Source organism: Neolamprologus brichardi, chromosome 15 (genome assembly GCF_056152115.1).
Source record: "Neolamprologus brichardi isolate AB-2024 chromosome 15, ASM5615211v1, whole genome shotgun sequence".
Classification (NCBI taxonomy): Eukaryota; Metazoa; Chordata; class Actinopteri; order Cichliformes; family Cichlidae; genus Neolamprologus; species Neolamprologus brichardi.
The window spans coordinates 34,725,001-34,741,572 of NC_142118.1; the positions used below are offsets into that span (position 1 = coordinate 34,725,001).

The following is a 16,572-nucleotide window of genomic DNA, read 5'->3' on the forward strand; positions in this document are numbered from 1 at the left end:
ATTTGGCTTAGACATTTAAACTGGGGGTTTCAAAGATGGTGCCAGTGTGCTCGGCAGGCCGTCTTCACCTCTCCTTTCAACCCCTCTTTGTTGACTTTTGCATTTTATTCCTCATTCTCTTGGTAATATTCTCATCAGGTGGCAATGCTAATTACTTATGACTGACAAACACTTAAATCGATTCTCTCACTCCTATGGTTCCGATCCATGCTGGACTCTGGGAGACACCACCCTGTCATAATCGGACTCCTCCACCAGCATATCCTGACTACCCCTACCCACCATGTCCAAGAAACGCTATAGGAAGCGGGGCAAACGGAGTGGCATTCACGTCTGTCTTAAGGCTTACCGTAAACCACAGGCTATGGCTAATCCACATGCTAGCATGGATATTCTACGTCCTCTCTCCTCCTCCTGTGACTGCCTTCTTGCCAGATCGCTTAGTCGTCGGTGGATCTGCTCCGTCGGACAGCAAGTTTACCCAGCCCTCCCACTGGCATGCCTGCCTATTCAGACCTGGATAACGTCTTCCAGAGGTGGCGTGCATCACAGCAACCTAAGCCGTTTGCGACGCGCTACGAGTAGGGACATGGCGCCCATGACACGGATGGCTCTACTAAATGTAAGGTCGCTGGTGTTTTAAATGACTTTTTCCTCGCCTCGGGGCTGGATGTTTTGTTCCTGAGACTTGGATTAGCCCTGGTGAGTCGTTCTCCTTCTCGGAACTTCTCCCCCCAGACTGTGCCTTCTTCAGCTCACCTAGGCTTACAGGCAGAGGTGGTGGCTTAGCCTCAGTTTTTAAAAATAAACATAAAATTCGGCAGCTCCCCTCCCCTACCTACCCTAGCCTTGAAGTTCAATTACTGGAGTTGGCCGATTCTTCTATAACTCTGTGTTGTGGTCTACCGACTGCCAAAATACAACAAGGCTTTTATACAGGATTTTGCTGAGCTATTAGGATCTGTTCTTTTTAAATATGACTGTGTTCTTATCACTGGTGATTTTAATATTGATATCTGTTGTAAGGATGTTCCATTAGCCAAATGAACCAACCCACTCTAAAGGCCATACCCTTGATCTGTTTTTTTTCATATGACGTTTGTATTAAGAACACTGACAATGTCGGGATCTCTGATCACTTCCCAGTTATTTCTGATGTTGATTTATGCACCCTGAGGGCCTCAGACGCTTGGGCCCAGTATTTTAACTCTAATGAATTCTTCATTGCTTTCTGGCCATGTTCAGACAGCCTTTAAACATGCCTTAGTGCAGCCTGTTCTCAAAACAAGAGCCTCGATCATAATGACCTTGTGAACTACAGGCCGATTTCCAAACTCCCGTTCCTGTCCAGAATCTTGGAGAAGATAGTTCTCTCGCAACTTCATTCATCAACATCAGTGATAAATTTCAGTCTGGCTTTAAACCACGTCATAGCCCTGAAACAGCTCTGCTGAGAGTCCTTAATGATCTTCTCCTAATTGCCGATTCAGGTCGTTCAGCGGTCTTAGTCTTACTGGACTTGTCCTCAGCCATATGGTGGACCATAATATTCTACTAACGAGGTTAGAACATACAGTTGGCATTAGAGGTGACGCCCTTAACTTCTTTAAATCCTATCTTTCAAACAAGGTCCCCCTCTGTCATTCTGGGTACCTATTCTTCCTCTGCAGCATCCTTCTGCTGTGGCGTGCCTCAAGGCTCTGTGTAGGGCACAATGTTATTCTCACTCTATATGCTACCTCAAGGCTTAACCTTTGAAAAATACAACATGTCATTTCATTGCTATGCTGATGATATACAAATTTACTTTCAGCTAAGTGACGATGTTGCTCTGTCACTGCACTGCTTCCTAGAGTGCATGAGAGAAGTCAAAGAACGGCTTTTGGGCAACTCTCTTATCTTAAATGAAAAGAAAACCGAAATTGTGGTGTTTGACAGTCATTTCCTCCGGGGCCAACTAGTTGATACCTTTGGATCCCTTGCCACTTTTGTCTCTGACACTGTTAGTGTCAATCTAGGTGTGCTGCTGGACAGCTCTTTCAAATATGACAAACAAGTGTCCTCTGTAGTCAAATCTAGCTTCTACCAACTGCATCTACCACATAAGGATCTTGAAAAGCTTATTCATGCCTTTGTGTCCTCTAGATTAGATTACTGTAATTCCCTTTACTTTGGTCTCGATGCTGCTCTTCTCCATAGATTACAGCTTGTCCAAAATGCTGCGGCACGCCTTTTGACTGGTACCGGAAGGTTTGCCTCTGTCACCCCTGTCCTTGCTGATTTGCACTGGCTCCCCATCAAATACAGCATCAAATTTAAAATATTGCCGCTTACCTTCAAAATTATGAATAATGCAGCCCCAGCTATCTCGCCGAACTTCTTAGACCAGCGGTCTCCAACCTTTTTTGCCCCACGGACCGGTTTATGCCTGACAATATTTTCATGGACCGGCCTTTAAGGTGTTGCGGATAAATACAACAAAATAAAACTAGTACCGGTACCGAAAAAAATAAAATTTATTCATAACACACGTGAAAAGACCCAGGAAAACTGAGTAAACGATAAAAACGATAACAAAATAACACTGAAAACCGATAAAAACCCTGAAAACCATACATTTCACACCTGAGCCTCAACTCTCGCGGCCCGGTACCAAACAACTCACGGACTGGTACCGGTCCAAGGCCCGGGGGTTGGGGACCGCTGTCTTAGACCATACACCTCTGGGAGAGCCCTCAGATCATCCGACCAATTACTCTTGGTACAGCCTAGATCTCGGCTTAAGAGCAGAGGTGACCGTGCGTTTGCCCTGGTTGCACCTAACCTGTGGAACAACCTTCCCATTGCTATTCGCGCATCTGACTCCATCCAATTATTTAAATCACGATTAAAAACTGACTTATTTAATCTTTCTCTCCCGGTTGGTTAATGCCTGCATTTTATACTTAATCCCAATTTTATCTTTCTTAATATCTTCTTCTACTTAAAACCTATGTGTTTTTATCAAGCTTTATTTAATATTCACTTTTATTCTTGTGTAATTAGTGCCAGTGACCTGTTAGCATATTCAGTACTTTGTTAATTCATGTTTTAACCTGCTGTTTTATTGTGAAGTACTTTGGTATACCGTTGGTTTTTAAATGTGCTATATAAATAAAGTTGTATTGTATTGTATTAGACACAAACAAGCCCATTTCTAGCTCAATTTAGACAACTAATATGACTAGAGATTTATAGGGGTGAATCCAGAACACAAGTGCTCTCTGATGCATCTACTGAAGTGTGAATGTGAACATTTTCACACAGTCAGCAACAACTTATCTCCACAGAATGCACAGAAGAAAACAAAACATAAATAAAAATGAAGGTAAAAGCACCTTGGATCAAGCAGCAGGTAGTTGAAACTGGACTTGATGATGCCCTCTCTCCACTTCCTGTTCTGATCTGGTTGGTCAAACTGCTGGCACAAAGCCTGCTCATCAGCCTGACAATTGGGAAGATTAAAGGTCTCCAGAACCCTACACAATTCTGGACTGTAAGCTGCATCTGTAAAAATAAAAAACTAAATGTCAATGTATGTGTTCATATATTTTAAGAGTAGATATTATATTTAATGAAATTTTACAAAGCTCAACTTACCTTAAGTCACGTAAAAACTTGAAATAAAGCATTACCTGCTTGTGGTTGCTCTAACTTCTTCTGTTGATATTGTGACTGGCAGTTGGACTCCTGTACCAGGCGGCACAGTCTTCGCATGTAGGTGGGCCTTGTACGACTGCTGATGGGGCCTGGACTTTCCCCCAGCTCCACCAGCCTCGATCTGAGCTCCTTGTCAGTTAACCCTCTGATTTCTGGCAACATATTGTCCACACACTTCTCATTTTCCGCCTTCTGTAACACCACCTGGGGTTTCTGATTCTCTTTTTCTTTGCTGTCCACCATGTCAGCATGCAAAGTACGCCAGTCATAAAGTATGGTCTCCTCACTGCTGGTAGTACTCATGCTGGAGCTGAGGGAGGTGTCTGCTGTAGGTGGGACATGGGTCTCAATCAGTTTGTGGCCGCGTTCGGTATCTGTGTACAGGTACTCTACTGGTTCGTCCACATCCTGAATGTGTGGACGCCCTCCAGGGGTGTAGGACAAGTTAGCCAGATGCTGTGGCCTACGGCAGCTTGAAAGCCTGCTCATGCTGTACCTCGGTGTGCAGCCAGTACCTGGGGTGCAGGGAAAATCAGAGTCCTCCTTGGATCTCCTTGGAGAACCATAGCTGGAGGTGGATGATGACGACACAGAGTCTGGCAGAGAGCTACAGTCCCTAGTTATCCAGGCATCTTCATTGTTTAGGCTTTCTACCTGCTCCTCGTGAGGGGTATCGTTTACATTTCTCTTTGTAGTTGTCTCATCTGAACTTGTCAGATCGTCAGTCAGAAATTCCCCGTCTTCAGTGAGATTACTGTCCTGTTCCCGCATAGCAAGAGCAATCTCTGCAATGTTTCGCTCATAAGCACTGACTGAATTGTCATTATCGCTCTCGAGTAGAAACGTGTCACACAAAGTCTGTGACTGAACAGCAGAGTCTGTCACACTTGTAGAGAGGAGAAGCGTATCAGCTTGGCTGTTACTAACACTTGAGCCTCTGAGAGTACTGGACTGTGTCTCTTGGCAGTCCACAGACAAGCACCCTCCTTCTGTGGGTCTGCCTAAAAAGCAGTGTGCACTGGATGGTGAGCGCGGTGAGTTGTAAAACTCTTCACTGGTTGGAGATCTGGGAGTCTGGCGGCGTATTCGAACTGGTGTAGGCAGGGTATCTTCGAACAAAGATGTGGAGAAGCTCTCAGGGGTTCTGCTTGTTCTCAGCGAGCAACGGCTCATTCTTGAGCGTGTCCTGCCTGTTACAAAAGGACTGGGTGTGAATGGATGAGCACTTTTTTCTTCTACTGCTGCGGACTCAACATCTCCCTTACTTGGACTGTCTACATCATTACCACCACAACCCTGAACTATATCATTGTTTGGATTTTTTACTCCAGACAAGGTCAGTTTATTAAGCATACCTGATAAACGCTCAACCGTTTGAGGTTTGGAATTGGTATTAGCTTCCATTTGAATCTTTGTAAGTTCACAATCAGAATTTGTAGAAATCAGAGTCTTTCTGTCTAATGCAGTCTTGGCAGAAACATCATCTGCTGCACTAAGTGAAAGACGTTCAGGGTTTACAGAGGCAACCAGAGCACTGGTGTAATGGTCACTCTCACAGCTACTATAATGGCTACTACTAGTTCCACTGCTGCTGCCGGCGGCATGGCAGTGTACTTTCTTTTCATCACTGTTCCCCTGACTGTCTTTTACGCGCTCTGTTTCCTGTTCATCATCACTTTCTTCCAAAACACAGTGAACAAGGACTGTTTTCTCCAAGTCCTCTTCTGTGCTCTCACTGCTTTCCCTGCAGAAAATGTAGACATGATCCGGTGATGTGGCGTCAATGCCCTGCTTGTCTAAAATAGTAGCCATGCGTTCTGAATCCAGGAAATCAGAATACTCAGATATGTCAAAATGTGAGCTGCGCTGGCAGCCATCAACAGCAGGATTCTGTTGGGGAGATTCGGGGCTGAAAACAGGGTAATATTCATCCACGTCATCCCTGAAGCTCACGCTCTTCCGACTTGCTCGAATGAAGGAAACTGCAGGGAAGTTGGAAGGAGGGATTATGCCATCAGGTGCAGCAGTACATTCCTCGCCTTTCGATGTGGTATCATCGGTACAAATGCCACCTTCTTTAAGATTCGATACTGCAGCTGCAGGCTCCACCGCAGACATGCGAGTGCTTGAAAGTATGGAAGGATAAGATGGTCTGTGATGTGATACACTTCTGCAACTTAGTCGTCCATTAATATTAGACAGGTTAAAAAATGATGAGCGCCTTGTGCTGCTCAGTGGGGCTTCACCAAAGTCACTTATCATGGATGTGTGGGAACTGAAGCTGTAGTCCGATTCAGGATAGCTGGACATGTCTGTCTGGTCGGAATACAGAGCTGTGGAGGAAAAAAATTAACATAGTTCAGTCTGTCAGCAAAATTCTGTAAAGACAAAACTGAAACTTTTCTTATCTAGTCTTTATACCCTGGCGGGGAGTTCTGCAGGTGATAGTTCTTGTGTTTTTTCATTATTTGATAGTAAAAACAGGTAATGCTACTGCCAATGTTTTTGGTAAATGGTCTGATTCTTATATAGCGCTTTTCTACTCTCTCGGAGTACTCAAAGCGCTCTATACAACATGCCACATTCACCCAGTCACACCCATTCTCACAAGCACTTTATCTATACTTAGTGCTATCTAACTACATTCACACACATTCATACTCCGATGGACGCATCGGAGAGCAACTTGGGGTTAGTATCTTGCCCAAGGATACTTGACATGCAGACTGGAGGAGCCAAGGATCGAACCACCAACCTTCCGATCAGTAGGTGACCTGCTCTACCTCCTGAGCTACAGCCACCCCTTTTTAACTCCTTTGGTTTCACAATCGGTAGCTGAGCTTCTCAACAGCGCTCTCGGTGTGATTATACAACTGTCAAAGACTTGAAAAAGGTTAAAGAAATCATCTTACAGTATTGGAACTGAGGTATGTCATCGTCCTCAGTGTCTGTTGGGCCAGCCTGGTATTCCTGAAGGAGATGGGCACATTTTCGATTTTCCTGTTGCTCTGCAAGCTGCTGTGGAGTGTTTCCTTCCTGGATTAATAAAGCAGAAGTAAGAGCAAACTCAAAGTAAAATGTTCACTATATTCAAAGCAAAAGATTAGAATTTTATAGTATACTTTACAGTACCCTTTAGGTATTCTCTTGAAGTTGTCACAAATATAAACAACAGATTAACCTAAATGTTCCCAAAAACTAGTCTAAAAGCCACGATTAAGCAATTCATACATTATCTTTGATATATGGATTCCCTCCGTTCATCAAGAGCAGCTTGAGATTTTGATAACATCCCCACAGTGCAGCAACATGAAGAGGAGTGAGGCCTTCTGATGACCTAAAATCGATATTTCATCATTACAAGTTGGTCCAAAGTTTATGAAAAATCTGGCCAATATTTCAAACACAGCTACTGATATACCACGGTAAGTAAACAAATACAAACAGCACAATGTTGGTAATTCTGTCTCCGTAAACCACAACAGTAGATTTTAAATGAAACAATCCAGATGGGATTGGAGTGCAGACTTCACGTTTTCATTCAAATAGTTTAACAAAACTTTTGCAGCAATTGTTTAGGAATGACAGTCATAACATACTGCAAAAGCGACCCAAGAATTTGTATAGAAAAATAAATAAGATGTCCTTCAACGGGCAACCCAAGAGAGCATGCTTTTCAGCTACTGAAGACACTGGCATAGACATAAACAAACCAGCAACTGAAGGTGGCTGCAGTAGAGGCCTGGCAGAGCATGTCCAAGGCTTCTACACTTCAGGCAGTCATTAAGTGCAAAGCATTTTCATGCAAATATTAAATACAATCCTTTTATAAAATGGGGGACTATGTAGTAGTGAGTTAATACAATGCTTGTGTTAAAACCCCAGAACTAAGGCTGAAAAACTGTCTTGCTTCTTTGACTTAAAATACACTATAGTGACTAAATGTATATGATGTTAAGTGGCTGTTTTGGATCTATACCTTATATTGGGGTCAGCTCCATATTGCAGCAAGGTTTTCAAGCATCTTATGTTCTTCTCAGTTTCTTTGCCAACAGATAAGTGTACAGCAGCTACCCCTTTGGTACCCACCAGATTGGGGTTTGCGCCTTGCAAAAGAAGTTGCTGCACAGATCTGTCACGAAAGCAAGACGTGTTACACTGACAAATACTAACTAACATATCGAAAAATGAAAACACCCGTAACAAACTAGTAAGGACTGAAATATGTAGATATCGTGATTTCATGCACACTTAATTTTTTATTGGAAAACCGACATCGTGGATAGTATTGATTTTCTCTTTGAGAGATCAGAGCTGGATAAGGTATACAAGTGTAAAAACGTAAATCCTAATGTTAGTTTGACGTGGGTGGCTGTAGCATGTTTACAACACAGGACATGTCAGGGGAAAGAAAAAAAAGGGATGGACCTCACCTGGGATCTCCTTCATTCACCGCTTTACACAGCTGACTCGTCAGTCTCCTCGTGTGTCCATCCATGGCCAGCGATACTTGTTTTTTTAGTTTATCTAAACTGTGAACATCTTCCGAGAAGCGTGTAATAAACTACGTGGCTCTGGCTCACGTTAGCAAGCAGAGCTAACGGCGACTTGCAGGCTGCAGAAATCCAGCTATTGTTTGCGTACGTTAAACTACGTTTTCCTAAAGTTTAAGCCGGCAAAACGTTCACATGTTTTTTTTTCAATGCAGCTTGGACGATTGGACGAGCGTTTCAGATTCTAAAGCATTAACTCACAGTTTATCTACATTTTGTTTTTTTACTTTTCGATGAAGCTACGGTACATTGTTTTCAGACTTCCCTCCAAGCCCTGCAGCAAACGGAAATCCCTCCCACATGCGCCTCTGATTGGACAAAGTTAACCAATGAGGTGATAGATTCATTTAAAGCAATGCACAAAGTCTTTGCCTGAAAAAATACTGATGTCTTTGTAGGTCACAGCGTTTCTATTCCACTGCTGTATTTTATTTTAGCTTCAAAACTTTTAATTAATAGACGGAGTCATATAAAACTCAAATGATCGAACACACACTGCTAATTAACTCATTATAATGCAACAAATGCTTACATAAAATGGTACTTCAGAATCATTAAGCCACTCAAAAATACACATGCAGTCTAATATCAAGGAAGGCGCACAAGGCAAAGCTGAATATTGATATCCCTTTACAAGATACATTTGGCAATTTGCAAGAGGTTCAAATAGGCTACTTAAGTAGAATAGGGACGGAGACTGCCTTTGTTCTATATTTATTTATTATGTATTTACAACTAATATTTTTTTCTGTTGAATATAAATGATTTATGGGAGGTATTTATGAATTTAAAATGCGTATTTTTTGCTGATGATACTACTAGCAAATGGTAGTGGGGAAAATTCCGATCAACTCCTGGATACTGCAGAGAAAGATTCTGATACTTTCAAGAACCAGTCAACTCTAATAGCGAATAGGGGTTTATATTGAAATTGATAATGTATCCAAAACTAAATTCTGAAGTGTGTTATTGGGTTGTAAACAAATAAGGAAACCACACATAAAACACATGACAACAAAAAATTCTAAAAGAATCACATTATTACATACAGCCAAAGAACTTGTGAATCTGGATTCTCTTCACTGCTCACTCAGAGTTCTGTACAAGTTTGGGGAAATTCAAATAAAACACCACCAACTCTATGTATGCTAGTGCTATGATCAGACAGAAACATAATGGATGAATGAATGAATTAACCAGTCATGCAAAGAGTGCTTGACAGTGACTCCAATATTTGTCAATATCATCATGAAATCTCTTGTTTATTCAGTACATCTCCAATATAATTACAACCATAATTTTATTTACAGGAGCTTAACACAGCATTAAAACATTGCTCTATGCAATACTAACAGAAATGGTTTTCACTGCAAAGTTGTGTCAACACTTGGAAATTACATAAAACAACACCGCTGTCTAAAACTACTACATCACTTTTAAATTACACACAGTAGAGCGAAAACAATAATTTATTCCTCATCCAAATTCTCAGAAATTCTCATGTCATCTCAGATAGAGTAGAAAGGAAGTAGAAGGAGGCTAATCAGAAGAAGCAGCAGGCTAGGGTGGCTTGCTACAGCATGGCTGCCTTCAGGTAATTGGCAGTCCACGTAGGGCTCTATGCATAAAGCATAAGCCATCACATGAGCAATGTAGCTCTGTTCCTGGACTCCATCAAAAAGATGTGACATGGGACCTTTGGCAAAAATGGCTACATCCTCTATGCCGTGGGTCTCTGAATCAAGAGGGACAGCAGTCTGCTGGAGGTAGTTGTTGTCCGCTGAAGGGAAACAAGAGAGAAGAGTATTAGCAGCATAGCTTTAGTTAGATCAGTGTTGACAAAAAAAAGCCAACAGTTGGCTTACTAAACTAAAACGCATTGTACTGATGCCATTAGCTGTATTGATAATAATAATGGATTGCATTTATATAGCGCTTTACAATTCCACTATTGTCTGTGAAGGTTCTCAGCCATCCAGGTCATTGTAGTCTAAGGTGCTTGGAAAGAAAAGCGTCTGGTCTTCTTTGACAATACAGCAGCAATACTGCTGTATTGTCCATTCAATGAAACTCCATTGCTGAACGTTTGTGAGGTGACAGTGAAAAGCTAGATTGAGTGTTTTGTGGCAGTGCAGTTGGTTTACTGTTACACCACAAGATGGCGCTATTGCATTGATTTGGATTCCATAAAAAGATGCTCAGTATCACTTACTTGAAATTGATTCATTCACATCCGGGCGACTTCCATTGGCAATCTGGTATCCTGGTCCATTCCCATACACAGCAGTGGTGAAGTGTTTGTTGTCAGTAGCCTTGGTATCAGCAATCCCTGTATATCACAAGGGCAAATTACCACTCAGAACATAAGATGAGGCTGACTTGTTAATGCTAAAGCTTCTTCCAAAAGTGTATTTTACCTAGAACAGGGTTTCCTCTGGGAGAATAACCTCCAAAAGCAAAAACATGAGAGTGGTCTGCAGTGACTATAGTCAGAGTGTCCAGGTCACTGACGAGGTCAGCCGTTCGCTCGATTGCTCGGTCAAACTGTACAGCTTCATGGAGTGCCTTTTTGGCCATTGTTGCATGGTGACCGTGGTCGATTCTCCCCCTTGAAGTTCAGAAGAAAGTCACTGATAAATAAGCATCTGTAGTGCTTTAATGCAACATAATACTACAACTGTCACCAGCACATCAAATATTAGTTTGGCCAATGGTATTGCAGCAAAAGTGAGTTCCAGTTATGAAAAATGGCATGAAATTAATAATAGGATTATCTGTGGAAACCAGAGTGTTAGTAACTGCTCCTTCATAGTCATATTAGACCACATTTCATTTGTTGGACACAGTGCCATGTGCAAAAGATGGAAATGGACAATGATGATGTCAATGTTGCATCATTGTAAACTTGTGTGGGGAAAGTGGTATTAATGCACACGCCCGAAGCAAGAGATGAATGAGGAAAAAAAACTGTCACTGGGAAGGGCTTCTAATATGAACCAGCCTTTTTTTCAAGTTTTAAAGAGAAGAAGAGCAGAACAGTTCATCAAACTAAAAATAAATACATAAGAATGAAACATCTGTAAAGAAACACAGACAATATTTTTTTCAGAATCTTCTATGTGCCAAAGAAGCAAATCTGTCATCAAAAGTAAAGGTGGACTTGGCAAATAAATAAATAAATGAACACTGGTTTCACTTCTGCCTGCAATCAAGATTAATCAGCACTATATATATATATATATCTATATCTATCTATATAGATATCTATATCTCTGGTGCAGGCTGATACTGATATTGATTTTGCCATTGTCACAATATGAGAATAACATGAAAATATGCCACAGTTTTTATTCTGTCTGTTGTTGCCAATCGTACATTCACATTAAAAGGTCAACCGTGATTTGTTGTTTTGATTAATATTCCTGATTTCTTTCTTTGGTGAATATACTATACTTATCTTCCACAAAGAGGAAAAATCCTTTGGGGTTCTTGCTGAGGATCTTGATAGCTTTCTCTGTCATCTCTGTAAGGGATGGGTCCATGGAGGGGTCACGATCCAGCTCGTACCGGCAGTCTTTGGGCTCAAACAGACCTTAAAATAAAGAATTTACAGGCTTCAGTTTTCCCCTGTTACATCTGCCATATTACATATACTATATATAATCTTTATATGTAATAAATAAAATGGCACAAACTTGATAAATTGCTTAAAAACACTGACAAATGAGTTCAGCAGAATTTAGCGAAACGTCACTGTTTAAAAATCTAAGGTTTTTTATTGGGTCTAGAGTACTCAAGGTCTTGATTGTGTTTTTCTTCTCTGTATGACGCAGTTGTAAGTGATGCACCTCAGAGTTCTTACCCATCAGGAAGTCTGTCGTTGCAGGATTGATAGCATCAAAGTCAGCCTTGTTCCAAACATATTTAGCATTCTGTGGGTGGGGAACAATGACAAACGTGGAAAATGTTTGTTTTTTAAAAAAAATGCTCAGTGATGAAAACCACGATACATGTTCAAACTAAAAACTGATGAGCACACTTGATGAAGGCACTGTTTACCGGTTTGTTCTTTAACCATTCATCGACCAGATTTTTTCCGTCCTTTCGGACTCCTGTGTTATTTAAATACTCTGGGTCTTCCACTGTTGTGGGAAACATATAGGTACGACCTCCACCGAGGATAACCTGCAGACAGAAATATATTCCCCTTTTGATTTTTGTACATGTAAAATACTTTTAAAAAAAACACATTTAGTGTATGAGGATTTATTCACTGAGTACTTCTGAGGTTTGGATTAGAAAGTGGTTTCTCAGGTTCTCTGTCATCCATGTTTTACAAAACTGTCGAGGAATCTGCTTTTGGTAAAATTTAATGACTTATCTAAAAGACCTTATCTGGTTTATTCAGTCTAGAGGTACCTTGATTTTTTTTCTATTCGTCATTTGTGTGATGCACTGATCATTTGCCTGCTCGTTTTGATTAAGTCTTACATTTATCTCTGTGTTGTAAACCAGCTGGTAAGCAATGTCACGGCACTCATTCTGGACTGCCTCATCTGGGAGATCAGCATCAGAATACCAGTCCCGGCTGGCAACGTGAGCGTAGGCTGCAGCAGGAGAAGCATGTTGAACTCTGGTTGTGGTGACAATGCCAACTGATTTCCCTGAAACAAGGACCAGATTTTTCATAGCATTAACATATTTGCTGAGTTATACTTGGAGAACTTGAACTGATTAGGCTCCTAGAAGTTAACAAATTTTGTTTGAAAATGCAGGACACATTTATTTTTTAGATTTAGATATATTTAGATATATACACTTGATGTGAGGTATGCTACAGAAAACGCGCCTGCTTAGATGTAAAGTTGAATAGTTGTCCAGTTAGTAATGCTGTACACTGAACAATAAATGTATATAGGTTATTTCTCTTGTACACGTTCGACTTTTAAGATTTTATTGCTTTGTAGCATCATTTTCATGTGCCTTAAAGTAGTCAAAGCTTTGTGGATGTGGGTCTACCTGCAGCCTTGGCACGGTGAAGAACAGATATGACTTCATTCCCATGGGTAGCCTGGCAGTCGTACCTTGGAGTGGCAGCACTGACCCCCAGAGTGCCATAGTTGGCTTTCACACCACACTGGTACGCTGTTGCTGTGCCAGCACTGTCTGGCATCTGCTGATCCACGTTGTACGTCTGCAGGCATCCGAAGCAATCACACATATTGCATGTTAACCAATATTCACGCTCACTGTCAAAGAAAATGCTGATTCTGTCACTGACATCAAGAAAATTAAAACACTGAACAATCATAAATTAAGTGTCCTAGATTTTTGCACAAAAATTATGTCACCTGTCCAGACTTAAAACACAGATAAAAAAAGCCTGTCTTTGTTTTTATCAGTAAGATTTAGTACCATAAAAGTATGTGCGATACAGTTAAGGATGCAAGTCTACTGAGTGTGTTGCTCATAGTGTTCTGACCTTAGAAAGGGCCAGGTGGGGGAAAGAATCCATAGCTAGACTGGACTCCTCCCCACTTACTCCCTCCAACTGGCCTTTGAGGATCCGGGCAGCAGTCACTGTTGGTATACCCATACCTGGAAGTAGGAGGAAACACACCTGAGTAGATAACATCAGCCAAGAGAGTACACTGTGCTCTTTGAACTCATTAGGTCCAGCTAATAAAACAGCTAGTGAAATTTGGTCATTCTGGTCATCAGATATAAACCTTAAACTCTTCTAATGTGTCACCAATAGGTCATTAACTAAAGGAACTTTCCTATGTATTCTCACAAACACGTCATTTATTGAGCTGTTACATACTACTTATCAATCATAAATATTGATAAAACTTTAAATGTGCTGAAGACAGCATCAGTGATGGCAAAAGTCGAAGCTCATAAAATCATAATCAAGATATAAATTTGTCATTTGTAAAGAGAAGCTGGTAAACAGTGATGTTGGGTCAGAGATTAAATAGAAGCAAATGTATGATTTCATGTAAGGCTATATTTCCACAATGGAATAAAGAAATTAGTTTCTCTTGCTTTACAATAGCGGAAATTATTTCGTCTGCTTTTGGTTTTGGTTAAATGGAATTAATGAAGCAAACTGAACTAACCTGTTATTAATTTCTGTTGAACGTCCAGACATGGTAGATGACTTCAAACTGTTTCTGATTTACCCTTTCTTGGTATTAGCCCGATTAAAGATACAAGAGCAAATATTGCAACTCCACATGCACTGTGGGCTTTGCAGAGCCTCACTTCACTTTGTTATGCCTGGCTTTCCAAGCAGATGATCATGTGTCAGTGTTCATCTCCTACCATGATTTTTGTGGTACCAAAATCTGCGGCTTTAAAAGACCTTATTATGTTTTGGTGAGTTACACCACAGTGATGGAGAGACTCAAAATGAACTGAGGTACAAGAGGAAATACTTGATAGTTTAAAGAAACTTCTTAAATGGTAGGAAAATTTCTTTCTTAGACTTACCATCTCCCAGGAAGAGGATGCCATTCTTGGCTTGGTGTGAATTACGTGGTTTATTTAGGGCTGCGTGAATAGCATTCCTTCCTTTATTGTTCCAGTAGAACGGTTCGAGCTCATCCTCTATAAGCGAGACAAAATAAACGTGAAGGTGGTTAGAGCCAGTCAAATGTGTTTCTATGTTTTTTTAATGAATAAACTGCATAATAGTCAGTTTTTGCAACACCGAATGTGCATTGCATGTCTGTTACTGTCTTTCCTTTAAGCTTGAAATTAGTTGCAAACTGAAAGTAATGTTCTTAGTTTCTGTAGAAGCTCTCATGAACAAAATGTAGCAAATTCTTACTGTTAGCACACGAAGTCCACTGCACCGAAATGGAAATCAGTAATCCAATAAAACATAGGTAATGTCTGTTGGCCATGGTCTAGATTCTATGTGAATGCAGAGAGAGAACAAGAGTACGTTTTCCTCACTCTGAAGCACCTTTATATATTCAGCCAAGGAGCAAAGGGCACACGAAGGAACTTGCAATTGAGGGAAAAGGTTTTATCCAATCTCTCACACACATGCACATGGGAGAAGAGGCAGTAAACTACGCAATGTCAGTACAGAATAGTTAAGAGGATCTAAATTTGCTTTGTAGAAGTAATCATTAATGGACCACGGTGAAATTAAAACCGTAGCTCACAAGCAAAAGTGTTCTTTGCAGAATGTGAAACAGAAAGGAGTTTCCTAAAATTGTTGCTGTTAGCTTTATACCTAATAGTTAATTTGATCCCTTCTATCAGTATCATTACCCAGATTAAGTACTTTTGTGCATCATACATAGATAATGACACAGCTAGCTAGCTAGATGCTTATAGATAAATATTGATCCCACAAGGGAGATCAGTGTGCCACAGCAGCAGGATAAAAAAATAAAAATTGGACCAAATTTTTTAGTTTTTTATTTTAGTTTTGGATTTAAATGTACATTTACACAATGACTGAAACGTGCACCACTGAAGGAACAATGGGCTGTGAGGGAGTTCCTTGATCCCACAGAAACGTCCAGATTGGAGATTTACTTATCTGGATGATTGAGCTAAGATGTGTTTATTAGTTTGTCAGCCCGAGTACAGACAGCTGCAATAAAAAGCACTATCTGATAAATGTTTACCAGCAATAGCTTTAATCACTCTTGTCTATAGCTACCATAAATCAGTGTGATATGCATAAAATTTACTGATTTGTTTTTCACTCTTCCACACTTTTACATTGCAGTGTTAAAAATCTGTTTACTGTACTTCTAGACCAGCGGTCCCCAAGCTTTTTTGCGCCACGGACCGGTTTATGCCCGACAATACTTTCATGGACCGGCCTTTAAGGTGTCGCGGATAAATACAACAAAATAAAACTAGTACCGGTACCGAAAAAAAGAAAATTTATTCATAACACACTGAAAAGACCAAGGAACACCAAGGAAAACCAAGTAAACGATAAAAACGATAACAAAATAACGCTGAAAACCGATAAAAACCCTGAAAACCATACATTTCACACCTGAGCCTCAACTCTCACGGCACGGTACCAAACGACTCACGGACCGGTACCAGTCCGAGGCCCGGGGGTTGGGGACCGCTGCTTTATGGTCAAGTGGTCCAATTTTCACAAATTGTTGAAAGTTGTTTATTTTAATTTGTGGTACAATTAACTGAGCCATGAGTGTGTGTGTGGGTGTACAGGTGGCTTTGACCGCACATCTGTGTGATGTTTTCAAAAAGTGGTTTAAAAATGTTCATTCTTTTATATCCACTGGCTTTCGTGGTTTGGACCAGGTTTATTGCAGAA

General features: G+C 40.8%; 2 protein-coding genes across 2 annotated transcripts in view; both read right to left on the bottom strand.

Moving 5' to 3' along the window:
* ankle1 (ankyrin repeat and LEM domain containing 1) overlaps window positions 1–8,525 on the bottom strand; it is a 10,727-nt gene extending 2,202 nt beyond the window's left edge. Inside the window, exons 1-6 of the mRNA XM_006791991.3 lie at window positions 8,133–8,525; window positions 7,679–7,831; window positions 6,931–7,036; window positions 6,612–6,735; window positions 3,675–6,032; window positions 3,378–3,546 (exon numbers count right to left, since the gene is read on the bottom strand). Of these exons, the coding sequence (XP_006792054.2) occupies window positions 3,378–3,546; window positions 3,675–6,032; window positions 6,612–6,735; window positions 6,931–7,036; window positions 7,679–7,831; window positions 8,133–8,197 (2,975 nt within the window). The 5' untranslated portion in view covers window positions 8,198–8,525. The remainder of the gene's footprint in view (window positions 1–3,377; window positions 3,547–3,674; window positions 6,033–6,611; window positions 6,736–6,930; window positions 7,037–7,678; window positions 7,832–8,132) is intronic.
* Window positions 8,526–9,756: 1,231 nt separating this feature from the next.
* Window positions 9,757–15,191, bottom strand: LOC102795859 (alkaline phosphatase-like). Its single transcript, XM_035908261.2, has 11 exons — window positions 15,088–15,191; window positions 14,748–14,864; window positions 13,735–13,850; window positions 13,272–13,446; window positions 12,744–12,916; window positions 12,312–12,437; window positions 12,115–12,184; window positions 11,710–11,844; window positions 10,670–10,861; window positions 10,465–10,581; window positions 9,757–10,032 (listed from the first exon to the last, which is right to left on the bottom strand). The coding sequence occupies exons 1-11, from the start codon at window positions 15,161–15,163 to the stop codon at window positions 9,761–9,763; spliced, it is 1,569 nt and encodes a 522-aa protein (XP_035764154.2). The 5' UTR covers window positions 15,164–15,191; the 3' UTR covers window positions 9,757–9,760.
* Window positions 15,192–16,572: the final 1,381 nt, after the last annotated feature.

Excerpts from the sequence above, each read along its gene's own strand:
- LOC102795859 (XM_035908261.2), bottom strand. The coding sequence starts at position 15,163 with ATGGCCAACAGACATTACCTATGTTTTATTGGATTACTGATTTCCATT. Across the intron at positions 10,862-11,709 it reads ATTTTTCCTCTTTGTGGAAG|GGGGGAGAATCGACCACGGT; the intron begins ATAAGTATAGTA and ends TCTGAACTTCAA. Across the intron at positions 10,582-10,669 it reads CAGAGGAAACCCTGTTCTAG|GGATTGCTGATACCAAGGCT; the intron begins GTAAAATACACT and ends TGTGATATACAG.